Source organism: Mauremys mutica, chromosome 16 (assembly GCF_020497125.1).
Source record: "Mauremys mutica isolate MM-2020 ecotype Southern chromosome 16, ASM2049712v1, whole genome shotgun sequence".
Taxonomy (NCBI): domain Eukaryota; kingdom Metazoa; phylum Chordata; order Testudines; family Geoemydidae; genus Mauremys; species Mauremys mutica.
In genome coordinates, this window is record NC_059087.1 from 11979826 (window position 1) to 12004586 (window position 24761).

Below are 24761 nucleotides of genomic sequence, written 5' to 3' on the forward strand. Positions count from 1 at the left end.
TAATAAAAAAAGAAAGTTTTTTAGGATGGTATCTCTGGCCTCCTTCATATCTTCCCTCAACCTGAATGACAGGTATGCTGCTGTCAATCTGCAGGGCACTTATTTTCATGTGGCCATTCTACCCTGCCACAGAAAATGCCTTATATTCACAATAGGGGAAAATACCATTACCTATATAGACTTTTACTGTTTGAGCTATCATTAGTACTTCAGGGTTTCACTAAGTGTGTGGCAGTACTAGCAGTTTATCTAAGGCATGTGAGCATCCAGGAATTCCCTTATCTGGGTGACTGGTTAATCTGTGGCTGCGTCTGCCAGCAATTCACAGGGAATACTTGTCAGATCCAGTGTCTTTTCAATCACTTAGAATAGAAAATAAAAAGGGACAAATCCTTATTGACTCTAGGGCAGGGAATTGAATTCATAAGATTTTCACAACTTGATAAGTGCAACCACTTACTTTCCTCAGGAGAGATTTTATTCCCTCCTCTCCCTGTATGCTAGTCTCCAGTCTCATTTGTCAATAGTCAGAATATGGGTTGCTCGGTTACATGTGACATCCTGCACATATGTGACACTGAATGCCAGTCTACACCTGCAGTGTATGCAAAGCAGGTTGAAGTCTGTATGTTGTCCAAGTAGATATTCTTTGAACATGCTGATTCACATACTGGTGCAAGTCTTATCATTAAACTGGTCGGTGAGTCTGGAAGATGTGTGCAAGTGGGAAGGTACCCTTTTTACCTTCTTTATCTTTACCTTTAAAAACATTAGTGGCAGCACAGGTTGGGGAGCACACTTGGATTGAGCATGAACTTCTCAGTAACATACTTCTAGACCTCTGCAGAGCAGCAACATGGTAATCTGTTCACACAATCATGAAACACATTGTTCAGCTTTGAGAATAGATGCCAAATTTGGGAATTCTATTCTTTGATCCTTGTTCAAGTAACCTCAGAGTACCCACCTTCACTTTAACTACTGCTTGGCAATTTAAAGTGGAATATATGTGTGTTGTATACATACATATTCCCCAACCTGTTGTCTGTCCCCACTACTGAGTCTAATTACATCAGGAGTCTGGTGCCAAGGAATAAAGATGGAGTTGGGGCAGCCCTGCCCTTTTATATCCTCAATTTGAGGAATGAGGATATGCATCTCCAACAGTACTGGCTTGAGTGCATACACATCCAAAATGAAATATGTGCACAAGACATCTCTTAAGTACCAGTTACTGTACAGGTAAATTTCTTCCCTTCGCCAAGAGAATTCTGTAGGTTAAGCCTGCTCTAAGTCTGGAGCAAGATTGATTGGGGAGGAGTAGAATCAGATGGGTGGAAGGAAGCAAAACAGGATGGGCATTCTGGCGCATCAAGGTGTACTCATGGCAGACTGATTACTTCTAGCTTTACTGTAAGGATTTAGAGTTAGTCTGATTATAATATTACTGGGTTGAGATTTACAAAGCTGTCCTAGGGGGTTTAAGCATAAAAATTAATTGAATATAGGGCTACATTTTCTAGACTGCTTTGAAAAATTCAGTTATAAATGCTCCCTTTGTTAGGTTACTGAAGTGTTCAGTCAGACCCGAAATGGAGAGAATGTCAAGATTACGATCACCTTGACCAATGAACTACCACCTACTTCACCTACATGCTTGCAGTTTTATAACATTATTTTTAGAAGGTTAGCTTTTTATTTTACAATTCTTATCTTTCTTACAGGAAGCTAATTGAAAAGTTTGGCTTTAATCTTTGGGGGTGGGAAGGCTTAACTGCTAGTCTCATGGCAAATATTAAATTTTTTTATTCCTTATCTGTGGTGGCCAAAGGCAAATGCTTGTCAGCTATCCAATATGGATACTAATCATAACCAGCTACAGTTTGGCAAGTGATTAGATATATCTGTTAGCGTACCACTTTGAAATAGGCTGCTTCCATATTCAAGAATAACAAGTAGCCTCACATGTTAGCACAGGCCTGGGTGGGAGCTCTGCAAACAATTTCTGTTCTGGGGGCATTAGCTTATTCTTAAAGGCCTGGATGGCAGTGCAGGGCCTCTGAAACTGGTATGTTTCTGTATGTGACCTCGTCTTTCTGCTCATTTTGATGCCTTCATCTGACCTGAGGCTGCTGTCAGGAGGCATGTGACTCAGCCCACGATAGGGGGACTTGGTCTTAATTAGTTGTACTACAAGAACTGAAAGATTAAGTACCCAAACAAACTGTAAGCATTTATTTAAAGTTCACATTGAAACAAAACTTTACATCAGCATCTTTGTTCTAGCTTAATATAGCAAAAGCAAGGCATGTAGCTCTAAATGCACACCTAAAGTATTTTGGATGTTTTGAAAAACTAAATAGTGCTGTTATTTGCCAATTACTCATTCTTTCCCAACTTCTTTTTAGGCTTTTGAAAATAATGAACTTGCAGCAAATTGGACGTAATTATTACAATCCAAATGACCCAATCAGCATTCCCAATCACAGGTTGGAAAATGGGATTACAAGTCTTGCAAGGGAGAAACGATCTTTTGATATTATTTCAATGATTTGTCATGTATTAAAATGATTTTTTTTCAGCTTATATAGTTTGTGTTGAGACCTCTCATGTATCTAACTTTCAGTTCCTTCTAACTATGGGGTAACTATAAAATCTGAGTTGATCTAGCTCCATCCTTGTGTGTTCTACTTAAGCAGCTGAGTAAAACACAGAATGCCTCATCCGTATATTTCTAAGGCTTATTTTCAACTGAAATGGAGCCCCTTTGAGTATTTTCTTAAAATCTGCTACATAGGCAGCAAAAAAATTAACATTCTCATATAAGCAAATAGTGTCTTGTAGACTTGTGTATAAAGTAGTGATATTTAGGGCATTTATTTTCAGGTTACTTTCATTAGTTGTAGATTTTGTAGTCTTAGGGCTAGATCTTTCATGATTTTCCAGATGCTGGGAGAGATGTAAAGAGAGAATATTTAAATAAAGGATAGAGGTATTTGAGAGGACTGCTTATGTTAAAGCATGCCTTTAGCATTATCAACTAAGGAATTTAATAAAGTGAATTCTAAATCTCTCCCTCATTTACTTTTCCACTTCAGAATGAATTAGCTTTGCTGAGTTTCTTGTAACTTGACACTGCAATATTTGAGTTGCAGATGCCATAAGACAGTATTTAAATTAAAACAAATGGCTACTTGACATTTTTAACTTAATAAAAATCTTTAATTTGGGGTTCTATAACACTAATGAAGGTGAACTTGATTATTAAAATCTATAGAACAAATTGGTAGCACTCTTGGATATATGAAAAGTCAATTTCTGTTATAAAATATTCTGTTCTTTTCCAACAGGTTGATGATTTGGCCAGGCTTCACTACTTCTATTCTCCAGTATGAAACAAACATCATGTTGTGTACGGATGTGAGCCATAAAGTTCTCCGCTGTGAAACTGTGTGGGATTTTATGTACAACCTGTATAAACAGATTGAAGAACAAAGATTTAGAGAAACATGTGCTAAGGAACTGATAGGGCTAATTGTTCTTACAAAGTAAGGTGATAGTGATTATTTTTAACGTACATGCTGTTTTGTAACTGAGGCACAGACTATTTCAAAGGTATTTAGGTGCATAGAGATGCAGATAGATGCCTAATAGGATTTTCAGGCATCCAACTTGCTTGGGTGCTTTTGAAAATCCCCATGGCACCTATCTGTATTTTTAGGTGCCTAAATACCTTGAAAATCTAATATTTGAGAAGTTATTTTGGGATTTTCACAAGCTAATCTTAACTATAGCAGGTGCAGTGTGTATCTATTTACAGTGGAAGTCTTGCTGGGGTCTTAGAGCTAGATTTTTTTTTTTCGAACGGCTGGTTTAATACTTCATATTTTAAGACTGTCTCTTTCCTCTTTGCAGATAAAATACATTTTAAGCATTTAGAAAAAAATCTAGACTTATTCTTGGCACTGACTTACTGATACTGGAACAGTTTTAATTCCATTAGTATTGTAGCTGATAGCAAGATAATGTTTTACATGTAAAAATCATGTAATATAAATACTCTTCAAGTGTTCAACCCAGCCTTACCAATTTAAGCTGGTTTTAGGCCTTAATGTGGCAAAAGAGGACTCATAGGCCTGGTCTACACTGTGTGTGGGGGGAGGGGTGTCGATGTAAGGGTATGTCTACACTACGGGATTATTCCGAATTTACATAAACTGGTTTAGCAAAACAGATTGTATAAAATCGAGTGCGCACGGCCACACTAAACACATTAAATCGGTGGTGTGCGTCCACGGTCCGAGGCTAGCGTCGATTTCTGGAGCGTTGCACTGTGGGTAGCTATTCTGTAGCTATCCCATAGTTCCCGCAGCCTCCCCTGCCCCTTGGAATTTCCGGGTTGAGATCCCAGTGCCTGATGGGGCAAAAATCATTGTCGCGGGTGGTTCTGGTTAAATGTCATCAGTCACTCCTTCCTCTGGGAAAGCAACGGCAGACAAGCATTTCGTGCCTTTTTTCCCTGGATTGCCCTGGCAGATGCCATAGCATGGCAATCATGGAGCCTGTTTTGCCTTTTGTGACTGTCACCGTATGTGTACTAGATGCCGCTGACAGAGGCGATTCAGCAGCGCTACACAGCAGCATGCTTTTGCTTTTGCATGACAGCAGAGATGGTTACCAGCCATACTGTACCATCTACCATACCATAAATTGGTAATAAGATGATCATGGTTACCAGTCCTTTTGCACTGCACCATTTGCTGCTGTCATAAGTGCCCCTGGCTGAGATCAGCCGGGGCGCAAAAGCCAAAATTGGGAATGACTCCCTGAGTCAATCCCTCCTTTTTGGTATCTAAAAATAGAATCAGTCCTGCCTAGAATATGGGCAAGTGTACTAGAGAACCACTGTATCATAGAACCAGAGAGCACAGCTGCTCTGTGTCAGATCCCGCAGAAATTATGAGCTGTATGCTATTCACAGGGGGTGCTCCTGCAACAACCCCACCTGTTGATTCCGTTCTTCCCCCAGTCTTCCTGGGCTACCGTAGCATTGTCCCCCCACTTGTGTGATGAAGTAATAAAGAATGCAGGAATAAGACACAGTGACTTGTTAGTGAGAAATGAGTGGAAGGCAGCCTCCAGCTGCTATGATAGTCCAGACAGGACATTAAGCAGTGTGGAGGAGAGGAGCCCAGCATCCCGCTGCTAGTCCAGGGGCAATTGAATCTTTTCTTTACACATGAAGGGTGGGGGCTGATGGAGCTCAGCCCCCTGTTGCTATGATGAGGATGGTTACCAGCCATACTGCACCATCTACCAGGAAAAATTAGGGCCAGGCGCCCTTGATCGACCTCACGGATGCTAGTCGGCATGGTTACCAGTCCTTTTGCACTGCCCCATGTGCCAATAGGCTGATGATGACAATGGATATCAGTCTTATTGCACCATCAGCCACCCATGGCAGCGGGGGGAGCAAGGATGTTGGTGTTGAGTGCTGCAGCATCGTGTCTGTCTGCAGCATTCAGTAAAGATAGGGTGACATGTAAAAGAGTCAAGAGAGGATTGTTTTCCCTTTCACTTCTGGGGGTGGGTGGGGGGGTGCGTAAATTGCCGAGCTATGCCTTGACCCCCCGCGGACATTGTGTTTGACCCTAGAAGCATTTGGAGCTCAGCCAAGAATGCAAATGCTTTTCGGAGACTGCAAGAACTGTGGGATAGCTTGAGTCCTCCAGGCCATGAGCGTCCATTTGATTCTTTGGCTTTCCGTTACGCTTGTCACGCAGCAGTGCGCTGAGTCCCTGCTATGGCGTCTGTCTGGAGATTTTTTAAAAATGATTTTGAATTTCGTCTTCTGTAACGGAGCGCTGATAGAACAGATTTGCCTGCCCTTACAGCGATCACGTCTGCATGGTCCATGCGGGAGCTCTTTCTTTATTTTGATTTTTAACTGCCTTGCCACACGTGCTGATCGGAGCTCCACGCTGGGCAAACAGGAAATATTCAAAAGTTCGCGGGGCTTTTCCTCTCTACCTGGCCACTGCATCCGAGTTCAGATTGCTGTCCAGCGCGGTCAGTGGTGCACTGTGGGATACCACCCGGAGGCCAATACCGTCGATCTGTGGCCACACTAACCCTAATCCGATATGGTAATACCGATACTAGCGCTACTCCTCTCGTTAGGGAGGAGTACAGAAACCGGTTTAAAGAGCCCTTTATATCGATATAAAGGGCCTCTTAGTGTGGACGGGTGTGGCGTTAAATCGGTATCACACTCCTTAAACCGGTTTAAACATGTAGTGTAGACCAGGCTTCAAATACACAACTTCAGCTGCGGGAATAGCGTAGCTGAAGTCGGCGTATCTTATTTCGATTTGCCTCCGGTCCTCACGGCGCGAGATCAACGGCTGCGGCTCCCCCCATCAACTCCGCTACCGCTGCTTACCCTGGTGGAGTTCCGGAGTCGATGGGAGCGCGTTCGGGGATCAATATATCACGTCTAGATGAGACGCGATATATCGATCCCTGATAAATTGATTGCTACCTGCCAATCGGCGGGTAGTGTAGACATACCCTTAGTGGTCCAAGATAAGATGTTCCTCCATCATGGTAGATGCAGGCTCCCTTAAGTTGAGCCTACTTCTTTCCCATGTCTTCTTTTCCGAGACTTTTCTGGGGTGTTACACATTTTGCAGGGAACAAGTGGATATCCAAAAACAGGAAGCTAAAAAAGTTCTTAATCCCCTGCTCTAATTAATGGCTAAACCAAGTTGATTGGTGTATATACAGTTAATTTCATACACTATCTGCTTCCTGACATACTTAAAATTAATTCTCAGTGTATTCTAACATAAACTGCATTTGAAGCTAAAGAGTAACTTCCATGTTCAGATTACAATTGATACTTTATTGCTGATTGTAACAAAATTTCTATTCAAATTTTAGATTAACTGATATTTTCTGTAATTTTCTGCATTTCTCTGTCCTCCCTGGCCTTTTTCCATGCACCTGTGAATTAAACGTTACTATTTACATGCAAGACGATAAAAAAAATAAAAAAAAATTCTTTTATTCAGGTATAACAACAAAACATACAGAGTTGATGATATTGACTGGGATTCCAATCCAAAATGCACCTTTAAGAAAGCAGACGGTTCTGAAATCAGCTTTATAGACTACTACAAAATGGTATGAAATTATAACTGAAAATGACATTTTTATTCTTCGGACTAGATTTTGTTGAACTTCAGAGCATCATCTGTGGATCGCTATTACTAATTCATTAGCATTCTATCCGAAGACTCTGCATGGTACTTTTTTTACTTTCAGGTGTTAGTTGTTTACGTAACCATGCTTCAAAGTGATTTCTAGTTGTCCAAATTCTTAGAAGTGTCTCGAATCATACACCTACGGTCATTGTTAACAATGTCAACTATTGTAAAAATCCACTTAATATGTTCCTATTTCTAGGATTACTAAAGGGACACTGTCAACTATATATCTATTTTTAAAAAAAAATAGTAATTCCAAAAAATTCTGGATCACCTACATTTTAAATAGCATGTCATGAAGTGTTTTAAAAATCCTGTTTAAACTTTTTTTAAAGGTGAGTTCCCCCCCCCCTTTGCTGCACAGCTTATTAACGTCTTTTTTTTTTTCAGCAAGGCTAACTTGACTGCACAGGAATATAGTGAAACTGATCAGACAGAAGGTGCTGTCAAATGCACAAAGTAAACCAACTTAAGTGTGTGGGTTTTTTTTGGTAAATTCTTTGCTATAGTAATCAAAGGTAATACTTTTAACAAGTTGGTACAAAATTTTCAAACAAGAGGTTTAGGGTTTTCAAGTTAATTCTGTCCCCTTCCACTCTTGATGCCAATGTGTGTGTGAATTTTTTTTAATAGCAGTATCCATTGGGTCTGTGCTTGCGCTGTGGATGTCCCTGTATCCCTTTCCTCCCAGGGGTGGAGCAGGCCCAGCTGTACCTCAGCTCCTTTTTAATACCTGTGGCAGCAAGACCAAACATCAGTGATGTCCACTTCTCTGTACATGGTGCAAGTTCTAATTCTATCTAGTTATTGAAGTTAGGGTAGTCATTAGTATTGTTTAAGATAGGGTAGTTTTTATGTCCATTATGTAATAAAATAAATACCCCCGCTCTGTAATTTATGCAAAGTTGTTCCCATACCATAGCTGCATTGGGATGACAAAATACAAGTCTCCAGGATTCATATTGTGTCTCCTTTTAAGGCCACTTCTTTCTGTCAGTGATAGACACTTTCTAAATGCCTCGTACTCAGTGAAACACATATTCCAGATAAGTATGTCCTTTGAGACAAAGAACAATATAAAGCAGAGGAATTCTGTCTTAGTCTTAGGCCTTGTCTACACTACGGGGGGAGATTGAGCTAAGTTACGCAACTTCAGCTATGTGAATAACATAGCTGAAGTCGACGTACAGGTCTGTCTCATCTTACGCTTGGGTTACATTCTGCAGTCAGCGCGTAAAGCGAAAATCGCGTATAGTCAAAATTACATTGAGTGTAATGGCAGGCAGAATTGCCTGCACTACAGAAACAGTATTTAAATTGTTTTTCTCTTTTTTTTTTTTTTGGTTTTTTTTCGCTGACGGCATAAAGCTGAAATCGCGCACGTTAAATGCGCCTAAGATGCCACAGACCTGTACTTAGATTTACTTACTGCGGGTTCCATAGTACACTGTGTCGATGGGAGACGCTCTCCTGTCAACTCCCATTGCGCTTCTTGTTCAGGTGGAGTACAGGAGTTGATGGGAGAGCAATCTGTGGTTGACTTAGCAGGTCTTCACTAGACCCGCTAAATTGACCGCTGATGCGTCGATCCCCTGGTAAGTGTAGATAAGCCCTTAAACTCCTCTTAGCATGCTCCACGGGGGCCTCCTTTGAACCTGAGGGAAAGAAGACTGCCAGACCAAATCAGACTATTTCTGTGACTTCTCCAATAAGTTCCGGGTTTACCCTGTGCGCTATGGTGTCTTTTTCTTCCTGAAGTAAGCTGCACACTTTGACTACTGAATCTGGGCAGAAGAGGACTTAGGAAAAGTATCTATGGTAGGAAAGAGCACTACTCTCAAGGTTATAGCAGACACTGCTTTCCTTTTCCAGAACTGGATAAATCAAAGCAAAAATCTTGCCAAGTATCTGCTCCACCTCATGCTCCTTAGCCAACTGACAGTTCAAGGCCCAGATTGAATCCAGTTGATGCTTCTGCACTAGCTGGTCACTGAACAAGAATGGTGCTGTCTGAGGAGCATATCTGTTCCTCTTTCTAACGTATGGGCATGTGGCACTGCAGCAATGTAGTATCTGATGAAGTGGAGATTCTTCTGGCACTAAGCTTGGTATCTGAGAGAGAGATGTACGATCCCAAGAGACATCTCTCCCTCTTAAGCTCTTGGCCTCATTATTGCCTGTAGCTGAGTCCTTTTATACTGGTGGAGGACAGAGTGGTCAAAGCTGTTCTGATATTTTGTTTTGATGCATCTATCAACACAGGGTCTGATCTCACACTACCAGTTCAGCCCAGTGTAATTATTCAGAATGGGGCCAGATCCTATCTCCAGACCTAGCTAATGATCACAGACAGAACCTCCTCCACTGAAGTCCAGAACACTTCGGCTTTTTAGCAGGAAGGACTTCACTAGAGTTACTTATGCACCAAAATGGAAGAGGTTCTCTGGGCAAAAATACTACTAAAATATTTACTTCACTCTAGGGAGTTTTCAAAGGGACTACTGATTGCTTGTTAGCCCTAAAATGTTTCAGAATCTGCATCAGCTCCATAATAACCCATTTAGCAGCACTTTCAGATCATCACCTTTCTATTGAAGGCCACACCGGTTTCTCACACCCAACAGTTGCTAGGTTCCTCAAGGGCCTCCTGCATATCTTTCCTCCAAACAGAGACCTTCCCCTTCTGGGATCTTAGTGTGATTTTAAGAAGCTTGATAGGGCTCCTCTTTGAACCTCTAGCAATCTGCTCTCTGCCTATGAAGACTGCCTGTCTAGTAGCTATAACTTCATCAGAACTAGTAGGAAAGAGTCAAGCGCTCAGGATGCTTCCACCATACAGTAGAACCTCAGAGTTACGAACACCTTGGGAATGGAGGTTCGTAATTTTGAAATGTTTGTAATTGAACAAAACATGGTTCTTTCAAAAGTTTACAACTGAACATTGATTTAATACAGCTTTGAAACTTTACCATGCCTTGTCTTCGCTGATGCCTGATTGCATTCTTCCAGTTCCAAAGGAGGTCTGTGGTTGACTGGTCAGTTTGTAACTCTAGTGTTTGTAACTCTGAGGTTCTGCTGTATTTGGTATTTCACAATGACAAGACCATCCACTATTTTTGCCAAAAGTTGTTGGACTTTCACCTGAATCAGGTGATCCATCTCCCAGTTTTCTTTCCTAAGCCTTGCTCTAATCAAGGCTAACCATCACACACTTCTGTCAGGACAGGACAAAACCCTTAGGGCATGTGTACATACTGCCCTAAGTCGACCTATGTTAGGCTGACTTACTGCCACCACAGTAATTGCTGCAGTGGTTTATATCCACACTACGCTCCTGAGTTGGTGGTGCACATCCTCACCATGAACATTTCCACCAACTGAAAAGTGGCAGTGTTAGGGGTCTGAGAGCCAGGGCACTCAGTACACATCTCTGCTGGGAGCTGAGCTGCCCCTCTGGGCTTCTTGTCTCCAAGCTGGGTGTGGGTGGGCAATTGACCAGCTGGGAGAGGGGAGCTTCCCGGCTGGTGAAGCTGGGCTCTAGCTGCCCAGCTTTCTTGTCAATTTCACGGCTCTGGAAAAAGCCTGGGAAAAGTGCTCAGTCTATGCATTTAATACACAGTACCACTAGGTGATGTGTTTCCAAATGTGGCTTGCTCCTTAATATATGGACTACACAGCTGACCCTGTCAGTAACTTTATGGAGAAAATGTTAATTTTGAAACAAGCCACTCAGGTCTATCTAAAGATACTGGTATCTCTACTTGTTAACGGTTGAATGTTTTGCAAGAAGAGAGATGTTCATTAGTCTCCTAGACATCAAGTGCTTCAATGACTAAAGTGTACTATACATTCTATACAGCAATATAACCAAGAAATCACTGACTTAAATCAACCAGTTCTGGTCAGTCAGCCTAGGAGGAGGAGAGGGCCAGGAATGCCAGGACCTGCAGTACTCATTCCTGAACTGTGCTACCTCACAGGTATTTATATTAATAGCTTCTCTATACAGAAGTACCCGCCATGCGAATTGTATTTAAAATATATCTTTCTCCTGCGACTGTGTGACGAATTGATGACAACTTTTTGATGAATTAGCCAGGAATATTCATTGTTATAAACATAGATTTGGTAATGAAACATGTAAATGTACTACTGAGAGGTTTGTGTGTTAAATTTTAGTTACTATGCATTGTTGCTGTCAGTCCTAGGATATCAGAGACAAGGTATGTGAGGTAATATTTTTTTATTGGACTCTGAAATTTAGCTAAACATTTACAGTAGTGTGTAATTCCTTAATTCCACAAAATTAAAACATTTGTGCCCCTCTGTAGTTAAGACTTCCTCCTTAAACACATTTTCCCCTTCTTTCAGTAACTCTAGCCTTTCCGAAATATAATTAGACAGAAGAGGAATACATTAAGCACAATTATTGTCAGTGACTCAGCAAACTAACATCACCTTGTTTGATTAATCTAGCTTGTGTATTAAAATCATGTTTGCTTTTTGTCACTGCTGCTTTGTTTTTACTTACCTCTTGTTAACACCTCAGAGCTCATTATGTGTGAACTACATACTGTTCCTAGTTGCACATCAACATTATTTAAATTTCAGTTTTAAAATCTTCCTTTCTGATTTTGAAGCCAGAAAGAACACCACTTCTTTCAGGTACCAGTTGGAGTAGTGGCAGTTAAAAAGTTAACAATGTTTCTTTTAAATTTCCTATGTGATTCATTGAAGGTGGTGACTTCTCCAGTGCTATGTAGAAAATCTTGCCCCCTCTGCACTTTTTTTTTTTTAACAAGAAAACGTTTAGATTTGTGGTTTAGGTGGCATAGAGCAGTCTTTTATGCATTGGCATGATCTGTGGTCTGAGACAGATGTGTGGAGCCAAATGATGTTTTTAGATTCTTGGTGGCAGGTAACTTACCGCAAAAAATTAATATATTCTCCATGCTTTTTCATATGTGCCACTAAGTGTACAGCATATCTCCAGTTTTCTAGAAAATGCAGTAATAACTGTCTCCTTGCTAAGTATTTTATTGAGCTTTCTGTGGGTCTGTGTTCAAAATAAACTGAAGACCAACCTCCATTAAAAGGATTTTGCTAATTTTAGGATTGACTGATAAGATGCGTAGCGATTTTAGTGTAATGAAAGATTTGGCTGTTCATACAAGACTGACACCTGAGCAAAGACAGCATGAAGTTGGAAGACTCATTGACTACATTCACAGGTAAGTTACTTCAAAACTTCTGGTTCTTTGGGAGTGAAGGGTTTTGCTTTTATTAAAGTTGTTTTCTTTTTGGTAATGAATCAGTGGACTTTTTTTAAGCTCCTGTCAACTTTTACTGGAGAATGTTGTCACTTTGATCCTGGAAAAATCTTTCCCTTCAAGTACAAAATACATTACAATTTAGCCAGAAATCCTGACTCTCACTAGATGCTAAGTGATTAATGGTTTTATGATTTGTTTTTAAATTTTAACAGGGATGATAATGTTCAGAAGGAACTTCGTGACTGGGGTTTGGGTTTTGATTCCAATTTACTGTCCTTTACGGGAAGAGTTGTTCCAGCAGAAAAAATTCATCAAGCAGGAAAAGTGGTAAATAAGTTATTTAAATAAATTAAACATCTTTGAACAAAACAGATGTTTTTTTTTTAAAGGGGAACTCAGTGTCTATTCAACATTTTTTAAAGAAGCATCAAGAAATTTCGTTTTTTAGAGAGCACCCTCTAAATAGCAGTCCTAAAACTTTTTTAAAGTTCCGCTAAAAACCTCTTGAGGTTTTTTTGCTCAGTTATATAAAAGAGCCTCATTAGCAAGGGAGAAGTTGACCAAAGTATTTTCAACTGCACAGAGTAAACTTGTCTACACTACACAGCTTTTAGCAACACAGCTATGTTGCTAAAAGTCGGGCAGTGTAGCTGCAGTTTGTTGGCTCTCCTGCCGAAAAAAACATTCCACCCCCAATGAGTGGTGCTATTCCAGTGCTTAAATTTTCTAACTATAAGTATAGTTTTCCTGATATCTAACCTAAATCTCTTTTGCTGAAGATTAAGTCCATTACTACTTGTCTTACATTCAGTGGACATGGAGAACAATTGATCACAGTCCTCTTTATAACAGCCCTTAGCATATATAAAGACTATTATTGAGTCCGTCCCCCACCTCAGTCGTCTTCTTTTCTCAAGACTAAACAAGCACAGTTTTTTAACCTGTCCTCTGGTCTGGTTAAACCTAGGTCTGTTTTTTTAAACCTCCTTTCATTTTTGTTGCTTTCCTCTGGACTCTCTCCAATTTGTTCACACTTTAGGAAGGAAGTGGCTCCCAGAATTAGGCACAGTACTCTATCCAAGACCTTACCGGTGCTGCGTTGAGTGAGACAGTTAGCTCCTGTGTCTTTTATATACAACTTTCTGGTTAATACACCATAGAATATTAGCCTTTTTTGCAACTGCATCACACTGTTGATTCATATTGCATTTGTGATCCACTATAACTTTGAACATGGTGTCCCCAGCCTCTGTTTGCCAGAAGCTGCGATTGAGTGACAGGGCATGGATCACTTGATGATAACCTGTCTGTTCATTCCCTTTGGGGCACCTGCCATTGGCAGCTGTCAGAGGACAGGATACTGGGCTTTATGGACCTTTGGTCTGACCCAGTATGGTCGTTCTTATGTTCTGTTTATAACTCCCAGATCCTGCTAGGTAGTAAACCACCTAGCCACGTATTCTTCTTTGAGTGCTTGCACATGTCCATTCCACATTAGGTGTGTGCGTACCGCGAGCAGAGTTGCTGGACATTTTTCATTCAGTGGTATTTGTTGGGTCAGCTCTAGCACCTTTTGGGGGTGTGTGCTCATGTACAGGTATAAGGGGTCCGTCTGTCTCTGCATCCTTTCTGTTCCTTCTTACCACCTGTGACCGACACTGGAACTGCTTCTCTTGCTTCGGCAAGCTGTCTTCTTTGTGGTCTTAGTTTACTGCCTTCCCTTTGTTCATTTTGTCCTAGCTCTTTATTTCTAGTTTGGACAGTTGTGAACTTTGTTGTATGTAGTTGGTGCTTCTTGCTGTGTTAATTGAGTTTAAGTTCACTCCCGGTGCCGGGGCATGCCTTGATCTCTGGGCTTTTAGCCCTGTGCCTACTGTGGCAAGTCTGTGAGCAATCCACACTCCAGTTGTCTGACGTGCCTGGGAAAGACTCGTATCAGGTATCACTGCCAGCTCTGCCAGCAATTTAGGCCCTGTACGAAGAACAAGGAGGCCAGGTTAAAATCCCTCCTAATGGAGGCAGCTCTCCGACCCTCCTCAGAGCAGAACCAGACGGACCCTGCACCCAGTACCTCGGCATCAGTGTGGAGTGCTCCTCCTGCTGTGAGAATCTGTTGGCACCATTCCCCATGACCGGTGCCAAAGAAAAAAACGTAAGAAGCAGTTGGCCGAGGGGGAGCACTAACTGGCTCTGAAGAAAGCCAAGCATGGGAAGCACAGTGGAGTGCAACTTGATTCTGGCCACTCCTCTGTCCCCGCTCTGAGGAAGGCACCATTGACTCCTTCCTGTATGCAGGTCCATTGAGTCTGGTCCCGGATCAACTTTTGGTGCTGGAGGACAATGGACACCAGCAAGACTGCAGTACTGTCTACCCCATAGGCGTTCATTGCAGCCAGGGACTTGCTGGACTTTTGGTACTGCCATTGCTGGAAGTGTAAGAGTTGGCAATGTTGGTGAGCAGAAGGGACCATGTTGCCCTGAGTTCCTGTTTGGTACAAGGCCTCTCAGTATCATCTAGAGGTAAACCATCCTTGATGGCCTTGATGCAGGTCTCCAGTGTCTTGGCATCATTCCCTGGAACCCCTCTCCATGGTGTCCCCGGAGGAAGGCTTGTTGTCTGACTTGGAAGTGCACTCATATCCCCGGATCCCAGTACCCTGTTAGTCAGTCCTGTCTGGGTGCAGGGGTACCCCCAAGTGCTTAGCACAGTGGGCACTGGCCTATGCAAATGCAATGGCCTTTTTGGAACCTGTGGGGTTTTCTCCGCTGCAGGGGCCCCCATCCAGGCACTCATACTCTGTGGTCTCAGAGAGGAGAGCACCTCTATCCCATCGAGCGGCACCCAACCCATATTCCGATACCAAGCCTGGTACCAATTATCAGGACCTAGAACCTTGGGACCAGAGTGGTGCAGAAGAAGAAGAGGACCCTCTGCTGGTGCAGGTCTCCTTCCTCTTCCCCCCCATGAGGCAGTGCATGGCCTCCACATGACGACTTCAAAGCTTACTCTTTTTGACAGCTCCTTGTGGCCTCTAATCTCAAACTGGAAGTGGAGGTAGTTAGTCTTCCCACAGCCTGGTCGATATTTTGACTGCGGTGGGCCCCATTGAAGGTGGCTCTCCCTCTCAATGTGGCCATCATGGGACCAGTTAAAGCTCTGTGGCAAACCCCATCATCCCACCTCAAAGAGTGCTGAAAGGAAGTATTTTGTTCCTGCACAAGGGCCTGAGTACTTGTACTCCCACCCCCCTCCTGGGTTCCTAGTAGTCTTGGCAGCCAATGAGAGGGACAGACAAGGGCAACAAGCAGTGACCCCCCAAGGGAAAAGACTCAGACTTTTCAGTAGAAAGGTCTTATTCTACTGGGGGGGTCTATAGCTCTGCATCTCCAGCCAGCAGGCATTGCTGAGGAGGTACAACTTCAACATCTGGAACTTAATGTTGAAATTCAAGGAGTCCAGGCAGGAGTTCTGTACTCTGGTAGAGGAGGGGAAGTCTGTAGCCAGGGCTTCCCTGCAGGCTGCCCTGGACTCGGTGGTTAGATCCAGGGTTTCTGTGGTGATCATGTGCAGATGGTCTTGGCTCCAGTCCTCGGGACTGGCAATGGAGGTCCAGCACTCCATTCAGGACCACCTGTTTGAAGGCGTTTTGCTCTTCTCAGAGCAAATGGAAGCAGAGCTCCCTGGCCTGAAAGACTACGTCTGTATGCCCAGGCACCTTGGAGAAGCACTTCAGGCCTCAGCATTCCACCCCATTTCTCAGCTTCACCGCCCCATTAGGACCTGCAAAAGAAATGAAGCAGGAGTTTTAGATGCAGGCAGCTGCCCTCATCCACCTAAGCATCTCTACCTGGCCCTCCCAAATACTCGGGGTGGAGGGGGGAAGCGGAGTGTGGGAGCAGCCAAACAGAACTTTTGATGGGAAACCCGAGGGTGTTATACCAGTTCTTTTTTGAGTGATTGCTCATGTCCATTCTACAATAGGTGTGCGTGTTTGCCACATGGACCAGTGCTGGAAGTTTTTCCCCTAGCAGTACCATAGGGGAGCACCCCAGCGACCCCTGAAGTGGCGTCTCTGTGGTGCGGTATAAGGGGCACTGCGCGCTCCCCCCACCCTCAGTTCCTTCCTGCCACCAGTGAAGGTGCATCGGAACTGTTCTGCTCCAACTTGGCTACAGCTTTCTTCTTGAATTATTGCTCGTTCGTAGTTAGTAGTACCTCCTTCACCTTAGAGCCCAGGGCCTAGCGCCCTCGTCCATCAGGGTGCACTTGGTGGCCATATCAGCCTTTCACCCACTGGTGAAGGGCCACACAGTATTCTCCCATGCTATGACCAGCTGATTCCTCAAGGGATTGGATTGGCTTTTCCCTTATGTTAGGCCCCCTGTCCCGCAGTGGGACCTGAACTTGGTGCTGGCCCGGTTGATGGGTCCCTTGTTTGAGCCGCTAGCCACGTGCTCCTGGTCACAGCTTTCATGGAAGTTAGCCTTCCTGGTGGCAATCGCATCAGCTAGACGGGTCTCGGAGCTCAGGGCCCTGACCTCCGAGTCGCCATACACAGTTTTCCACAAGGATAAGGTCCAGTTCCGACTGCATCCTTCGTTCCTCCCCAAGGTGGTCTCCACCTACCACATGGGTCAGGACATCTTCCTGCCGGTGCTCTGTCCCAAGCCCCATGCATCCAGTGAAGAACGCTGCCTCCACATGCTGGATGTGAGACAGGCTCTGGCTTCTTACCTGGAATGTACTAAGCCGTTCAGGAAGTCCTCACAACTGTTCATCGCCTCGGCTGAATGCTTGAGGGGTTGACCAGTCTCCACTCAGCGGCTCTCCAACTGGATCACCTCGTGTATTTGTACCTGTTATGACCTGGCGGGAGTCTCCTCACCACCAATTGTGAGGGCACACTCGACTAAGGTGCAAGCCTTGTCAGCTGCCTTTTTAGCCCATGTTCCCATTCAGGACATCTGTAGGGCTGCCACATGGTCTTCGGTTCACACGTTCACCTCGCATTATGCGATCGTCTCCCAAACCAGGGAGGATGCCGGGTTTGGCAGGGCTGTACTCCATCCCACGAGTCTGTGCACTCCTACCCACCTCCAACAGGTACAGCTTGGAATCACCTATTATGGGATGCACATCAGCAATCACTCAAAGAAAAAAAGACAGTCACCTTTTCTGTAACTGGTGTTTTCCGAGATGTGTTGCTCATGCCCATTCCACATCCTGCTTCCCTTCCCTTCTCTCAGAATTGTCTGGCAAGAAGGAACTGAAGGTGGGGGGAGCGCCCCTTATACCGCGCCATAAAGGCACCACTCCAGGGGTCGCCGGGGCACTGCCCTATGGGTACTGCTAGGGAAAAACTTCTGGCACTGGTACACGTGGCGAACACGCACACCTATTGTGGAATGGACGTAAGCAACACATGTCAAAGAACACCAGTTATGGAAAAGGTAACTGTCTTTTTCCCGTGCCACCAGATTGTCTCCCTTTTGTTTTCGACTGCCTGTCCCACTTGAGCATGGCATGGTCTCATATCACCACAGACAGCTGGATGCTGAACACTGTGGAAAGGGATTATATGCTTCAGTTTTTCCACACGCCCTCCCTCCCCAGCCTCCCTCTTCAGGAACCCTTCTCGCAAGCAACTTCTGGCCCAAGAAGTGTAAGCCCTTCTCCAAAGGGAGCTGTGAAGGAGGTTCCACAGACTTAAGAAGAAAAGGGTTTTACTCATGCTATTTCCAAAGGCCAAGGGCGGTCTCTGACCTATTTTAGACTTGCGCCGTCTCAACGGCTACCTCAAAAAGCTGATGTTCCACATGGTCTTCCTGACCTCGATCATCCCCTCCCTGGGTATGGGGACTGGTATGCCGCCCTTGCCTTGAGAGACACGTATTTTCACATCTTGATTTTTTCCAAGGTCACAGGAGGTTTATCAAGTTCACTGTAAACCAGACTCACTACCTATTTATGTATCCAGGTAGCTGTGTTTGTCTGTATCCACAAAAACAGCGAGAAGTCTGGTGGCACCTTAAAGACAACAGAAGAGAAGGGAGTTACCTTACAAGTGGAGAACCAGTGTTGACAGGGCCAATTCAGTCAGAGTGGTTGTGGTCCACTCCCAATAATTGATGATGAGGTATCAATACTAAGAGAGGGAAAGTTGCTTTTGTAGTAAGCCAGCTACTCCCGGTCTCAATTCAAGCCAGAAGAATGGCCATACTGGGTCAGACAGACAGGTTCCATCTAGCCCAGTATCCTGTCTTCAGACAGTGGCCAGTTCCAGATGCTGCAAAGGGAAGGAACAGAACAGTAGTGCATGTTATACACTGCTACCGACATGTTATGACGTAGTTAAATTTTATTTCAGCTGTTGCTTATTATTGATTGAAACATATCTTTTTCTAGATCAAATTGTCACATTTTCATTACTGCACAAACAGAAGACTTTGATCTAGAAAAGAGAAGATATTTCAATCAGTACTAAGTAGCAGTTGTCTCTAATGATTTTAAAAATAAAACAAATAGGATATTTTGTCATATTATTCTCTACTACTTACTGATACAGTTTCTGAAACTGAATTTTTTTAAAAATTTGTTTCATGGGAAACTTTGGAACTGCAAAGGCAAATGATGTTGATATATTCTGGAGTATATTAAGTATAGATTTTGTGAAAGTTAGTTATGCTCCAGCAGGACTTAATTTAATCCTTTTTCATTTCCAGTTTGACTACAATCCTCAATTTGCAGACTGGTCCAAAGAAACTAGGGGAGCTCCCTTAATTAGTGTAAAACCACTGGATAACTGGTTATTAATATACACACGGCGCAATTATGATGCTGCCAATGCATTAGTTCAAAATCTATTTAAAGTCACACCAGCCATGGGCATCCAAATGAACAAGGCAATAATGTAAGTACTGTAGAAATGTGATAAATAACTTGCTCAGAAATTCTTATAGTTCTTTGAATTTTTCAATAATCATGTGTTAAATGAGGAAGGAGTTCTAATATTGCATATTACTGTAACAATTAAAAAAGTTTTAAAATCAGTTTTTCCAAAGTGCTCCAGAGATTTCAATTTCAGATGGTTAATCACTTAGCCCTGGTCTACACACAGCCCCGGGGTCGAACTAGGGTACGCGAATTCAGCTACGTGAATAACGTAGCTGAATTCGAACTACCCTAGTTCGAATGACTTACCCGTCCAGATGCCGTGGAAGCGAACTCCGCGGCTCCAAGGTCGACTCCGCCAACTCCTCCTGCCGCGGTGGAGTACTGGAGTCGACCGCGGCGCTTCCGGAGTTCGAACTATCGCGTCTAGATCAGACGCGATAGTTCGAACTCCGAGAAGTCGAACTCGCCGCGTCGACCCGCGCGGTAAGTATAAACGTACCCTTAGTAAAAAGATTAGGTTTTGGAGCTAGTGTTTCAGTCCCTGGAAGCTTTTAACTGAGGATTAGAGAAGGTGCTGCTGATTGGAAGGATTCTGCTGGACGTCGAAAGTTTAACTATCCTAATTGGTGGAGCTGCCTCTAATAGAATAGCAGCAGCAGCAGCACAAATTCAAGTGTACAGTAACTCCTCATTTATCATCATCCTGGTTAACATTATTTCGTTATGTTGCTGATCTATTAGAGAACATACTCATTTAAAGTTGCGCAATGTCTGCTTATAATGTTGTTTGGCTGCCACCTGCTAGCGAGTGTGGAGGCTTGGAACCAGGGTGGGCTGGCAGCCCCCTATGAGCTCCACTCCACGTCCCCCAGTGCCACCCGCCTGCGGATCTGCAACTCCCCCCTCCTTCCCCATGCCTCCCGCCAGCAGCAGTCAGCTATTTCACGGTGTTCAAAAGGCTGGGGGGTTAGAGTTGGGGGGTAAAGTGGGGGCGGACCTAGGGTTGAGCACCCCCTGGCACTTTGGAAAGTTAGTGCCTGCGCAGCCGTGCATGTGCTGTCTGGAGGAGGGAGTAGTGCACTCCAGCGGGATAGTGTGGGTTCATCATCATTAAGTTTCTGCAGGGAAGTGTTTGCAGCCCTTGCCATGCATCTGTTTTGTCTCTTGCCTCCCTTGGTGCTGCTTTATAGAGTGTGAGGCTACATTAACAACAACGTGTTAACCCTTGAGGGCTCAGCTGAGTGCTAGTTCATCATTTAGCAGCAAGGCATTCCCTGGGAAATATCCCACCTGATATCAACATGGTTGCTTTAGGAGAAGCTCAGGGAGCTCATGAGCAGGTCCCCAGACAATCCTCTGATTAGAACTTGTTTAAAACTTATACTGTATATCTATATAATGTCTCTTGTCTGGCAAAAAAAATTTACATGGAACCTAACCCCCGCCCCTATTTACATTAATTCTTATGGGGAAATTGAATTCACGTAACATCATTTTGCTTAAAGTCACATTTTTTTCAAGAACATAACTACAATATTAAGCGAGGAGTTACTGTATCATCGTCCTTTCCGAAGTCAACTTAAAAGTATGACCAAAGTCTCCTTTAGTCAAGCTCATGACTCTTTTAATCTTGATTTTCCTTCATTCTTATGAGTAACTCTGGTTAAGGAACATTTCCTTTTAATGTTTAAGGGGTGGAGCGAACACCTTAGTACAGTGTGAATATAGTAACTTGGCTAACAGATGTAAATGTAAACTACCTTGTACTTAATTTCTGTTGATGCATGGGTAGCTTATGTTCTTGCTGCTTCACCAGCTACTATAACTTTAGCTACAGCCATATCGCTTTTTATTTTCTTGTTATTCCCCTTTTTAGGATTGAAGTAGATGATAGAACAGAAGCTTATTTGAGGGTCTTGCAACAAAAGGTTACCTCTGACACACAGATAGTATGTATGCTAATTCCATAATTTCAAAGTATGTTAATCTCTACCTTTGGCTATGTATTGCATTAATATCCTAATAATGAAATTAGCTCTGTGGATTTATACTTATGGAGTTATGTGACTAACCTCCCAAGTGTCAGGTGATACTTATGAGGCCAGGCATGTGTAGAAACTTCTGTATTTAGATCGTGTCAGTGCTTAAATATAGAATTGTTGAGCACCCATTAGTTTTAGGCAGCAGAACTTAAGCACCCAAACTGTCTAAATACTTCACAGAAAACACTTGGGATTTTTCTGTTGTTCTGGAAAGGGAGCTATAGCAGTGTACTGTACAACGGATCTTTCAAACAAATAATAAATTTGATTCTGCTGTAGTTTTTTTTTTTTAAACTTTTCATTTTAATTTTAAAGGTAGTTTGCCTTCTATCCAGTAATCGTAAAGATAAGTATGATGCTATCAAGAAATACTTATGTACTGATTGCCCAACTCCAAGTCAGTGTGTGATAGCTCGCACTCTAAGCAAGCCACAAACTGTAATGGCTATAGCAACGAAAATTGCTTTACAAATGAACTGCAAGATGGGTGGAGAGCTCTGGAGTGTTGAAATCCCAGTAAGTAGCTGGCTTTGTTTCATTAACCTTGTGTCAGTTGAGTCTTTTTTCTTCCTCTGAACTCTGATCATATTGAAAGAAAATATTAGAATACTTTCTTAACTTGTTTGGTACAACTTTTAAACATTTAAATAAGTGTTCAGAAAGGCAACAGATGGCTGATTTATTTACTTCTAAATTTCAGTTGGTTACCTGCAGTGTCTCCTACTCAAAATAACTTGCTTCCAAAAAGAAAATGCCAACATGGGTAAACTTGAGGAAATAAGCAGCTGATAGAACTTTTAATTGAGGATACAATTGGAGACAATGGATAGTTCAGTTGTAAAATGTAGGCTTCTGGCTGTCAGCATGTATACTTTCAGTAGGCACTCCATAAAAACAGTCATTTTAAAAAAAAACATTTTGGAAGTAAACAGTATCCTGAACAGTGAAAAAGCTGTGATTATTTTTGAAGTTGGTGCTTTGTGTATAATACTTTAGTGCAGATATGATAAATGTTTGCTTTTGGCATGTTGTTGCACTTTTTGTAATATACTGTGCACTATTTTCTTAAAGTTGAAACAAGTTATGATTGTGGGAATTGACTGTTATCATGACACTACAGCTGGGCGGCGATCAATTGCAGGATTTGTTGCTAGCCTGAATCAGGGGATGACACGGTAAGATACTTTTTAGCATTCAGTATAAACTGAAAGAACTTGACAGATCTGTAGTCTTGAAGAAGAAGCCTAATGTGATGAACAGCCATTTTAAAAGTAACCTTGTCTATGTTGGTTTATCATCATACTATATGTTTTCACGAACACTGTGTAGGCAAAAGCTCCTGATTAGCTTACTATTAAGTAGCAGTACATTATTTTCCAGACTTTTCAGGAATAAGGGAATAAGCTGACTGACCTATAGAGAGAGTTTCCTAATTCTTAGGTTCACTGCTGTGTAAATATTACTTTTAAAAAAGCATGTAACACTGGCTTGAGTTTAGGGACATGTATGCTGTTTGCCTCACCTGTTCTCTGCCTACTGTATTTTATTCTAAATGTAAATGTCAGTCATTCTCACACTTGATGGGTCCCCTTTATTTGTGTCTGTAGTAGTTTACACCACTCTCAAGTTAGATATACTACTGCCCAGCTCTGAATGCAGAGTGGAGAGCACCGGCTGCTGCCCAGGTGACCAGCTCTGAAGGCATCACTGCACCATCAGCAGCATAGAAGGGAGGTAATGTGAAAAGTGATATTTGTCAATATCACTTTTCACAGCAGTCTTAGCGTCCCATGGCCACCCTTACTTCTGTGCTGCTGCTACTGCTGCTGGCACCATGGGGGTGACAGCCAGAGTCCTGCCGGCCTCCCAGTGAGAGATTGGGGGGTGGGGGAGGAGAGAAGGGAGGAAAGCCTGGGTAGTGGGGCTCTTGCACAGCCCTTCTGCATGAGCCCCAGCTACCTGGGGCTGACAACAAGAGCTCTTATTATAATAATTATAATATTATTATTATTAATTAATTTTAAAAAAGCTCATGCCTCCCTTGCCACATTCCTATGCCTTCCTTGGGAGGGCCTCCCCATAATTTGAGAACCGCTGCTGTGTGGTAGAATCTATTATCTGATTTATTTGGTTGCATGATAGGTAAGTTGACAAGTCTTCCTTTGCTGTTTGCATACAATACAATGAGGATCAAAGATGACAGCTTTTGAATACGGGAAATGGAAAGATAGCCCACTACCATTAGAGAATCTCTTCAAATTACCACTTTTGGTGGGGGAACAGAAGGTTTAAAGCTTATGCTTCAGTGCTGTGAACTCCTGAAGCACTTAAAAGCAGTGTATGTTGGGCTTGCATGTATGTTTTCTTGTGAATCCAGATGTTCAGTGCAAGGCTGTAAAAAGGACTGGCTGCCAATGTCATTTTATCTTAATGTCTGCTCTTATCCATTAGACTCTTATCAAGGCCAGCATTCCACAAGGAATACATAATTCTCTTCATATAATCTGGTCTGTAGCTCAGCCAAAGACCTCCATCTTTTTTTTTTTTTATTGTGATGCATCTGAGTATCCTATATGATCCAATCAATTGCTGGTCTTCCTTGAAAGTCAGGAAGGTGAAGCAAGATAGTGCACTCATTCTCATGTCTCTGGCCTAAGTTAAACAGACTGATAGACTAAAGAATACTCTATTATTTTTCTCCAGGAGGTGGTAGCTTCTAGTTAGTCTTCCAACAGTGGAGACTGTTCTTGACATAGAAAGGAAGGCTTATCTGTAACTAGCAGTCTCAAATTACTTTACCTCTGCAGATCTATAATTCTCTTTCCTGCTTCTCAGGGAGTGGTTAGTTATTTTGAATATCTAAAATAACTGAGGGAGACTGGGCTGTGGTCCCTTTAAGTAGCCTCACATTCAATTTGGATCTGTAAGAGGAATCATAAGTTGGGCCCAAGGTACATGTCTGCTCCAAGTGTCTTTGTGGAGACAATGTATGTGTATGGTACTCAAATTCACGTTAGTATGATTATTCACATTTTTGCCTGTTGACTCTGTAGGACATACTTGCCAAAATTAATTGTTTGTTACAATCTAAATCAATTTAGAAACTTAATAGGTTACTTTGATGCTTTTCTTGATTTTTATCTGAACAGGTGGTTCTCTCGCTGTGTCTTCCAAGATCGTGGACAAGAACTTGTGGATGGACTCAAGGTCTGCTTGCAAGGTAACATTTTCTTCCCTCAACAGATAAGGCTGTTGTTCCTTCTCAGAACAGACTTTTGTGTTG

General features: G+C 42.7%; 1 protein-coding gene across 10 annotated transcripts in view; it reads left to right on the plus strand.

The window, feature by feature from the left end:
* The window catches only part of PIWIL1 (piwi like RNA-mediated gene silencing 1), a 64587-nt gene that overhangs the window by 15043 nt on the left and 24783 nt on the right, over positions 1 to 24761 (plus strand). For all 10 annotated transcript variants that reach the window (XM_044989717.1, XM_044989718.1, XM_044989714.1 and 7 more), the window contains 12 exons: positions 1565 to 1686; positions 2409 to 2489; positions 3351 to 3548; positions 7074 to 7185; positions 11128 to 11248; positions 12382 to 12499; positions 12754 to 12868; positions 19265 to 19452; positions 21313 to 21385; positions 21794 to 21994; positions 22550 to 22653; positions 24628 to 24698. In XM_044989717.1, coding sequence (XP_044845652.1) covers positions 1565 to 1686; positions 2409 to 2489; positions 3351 to 3548; positions 7074 to 7185; positions 11128 to 11248; positions 12382 to 12499; positions 12754 to 12868; positions 19265 to 19452; positions 21313 to 21385; positions 21794 to 21994; positions 22550 to 22653; positions 24628 to 24698 — 1504 coding nt within the window. The remainder of the gene's footprint in view (positions 1 to 1564; positions 1687 to 2408; positions 2490 to 3350; positions 3549 to 7073; positions 7186 to 11127; positions 11249 to 12381; positions 12500 to 12753; positions 12869 to 19264; positions 19453 to 21312; positions 21386 to 21793; positions 21995 to 22549; positions 22654 to 24627; positions 24699 to 24761) is intronic.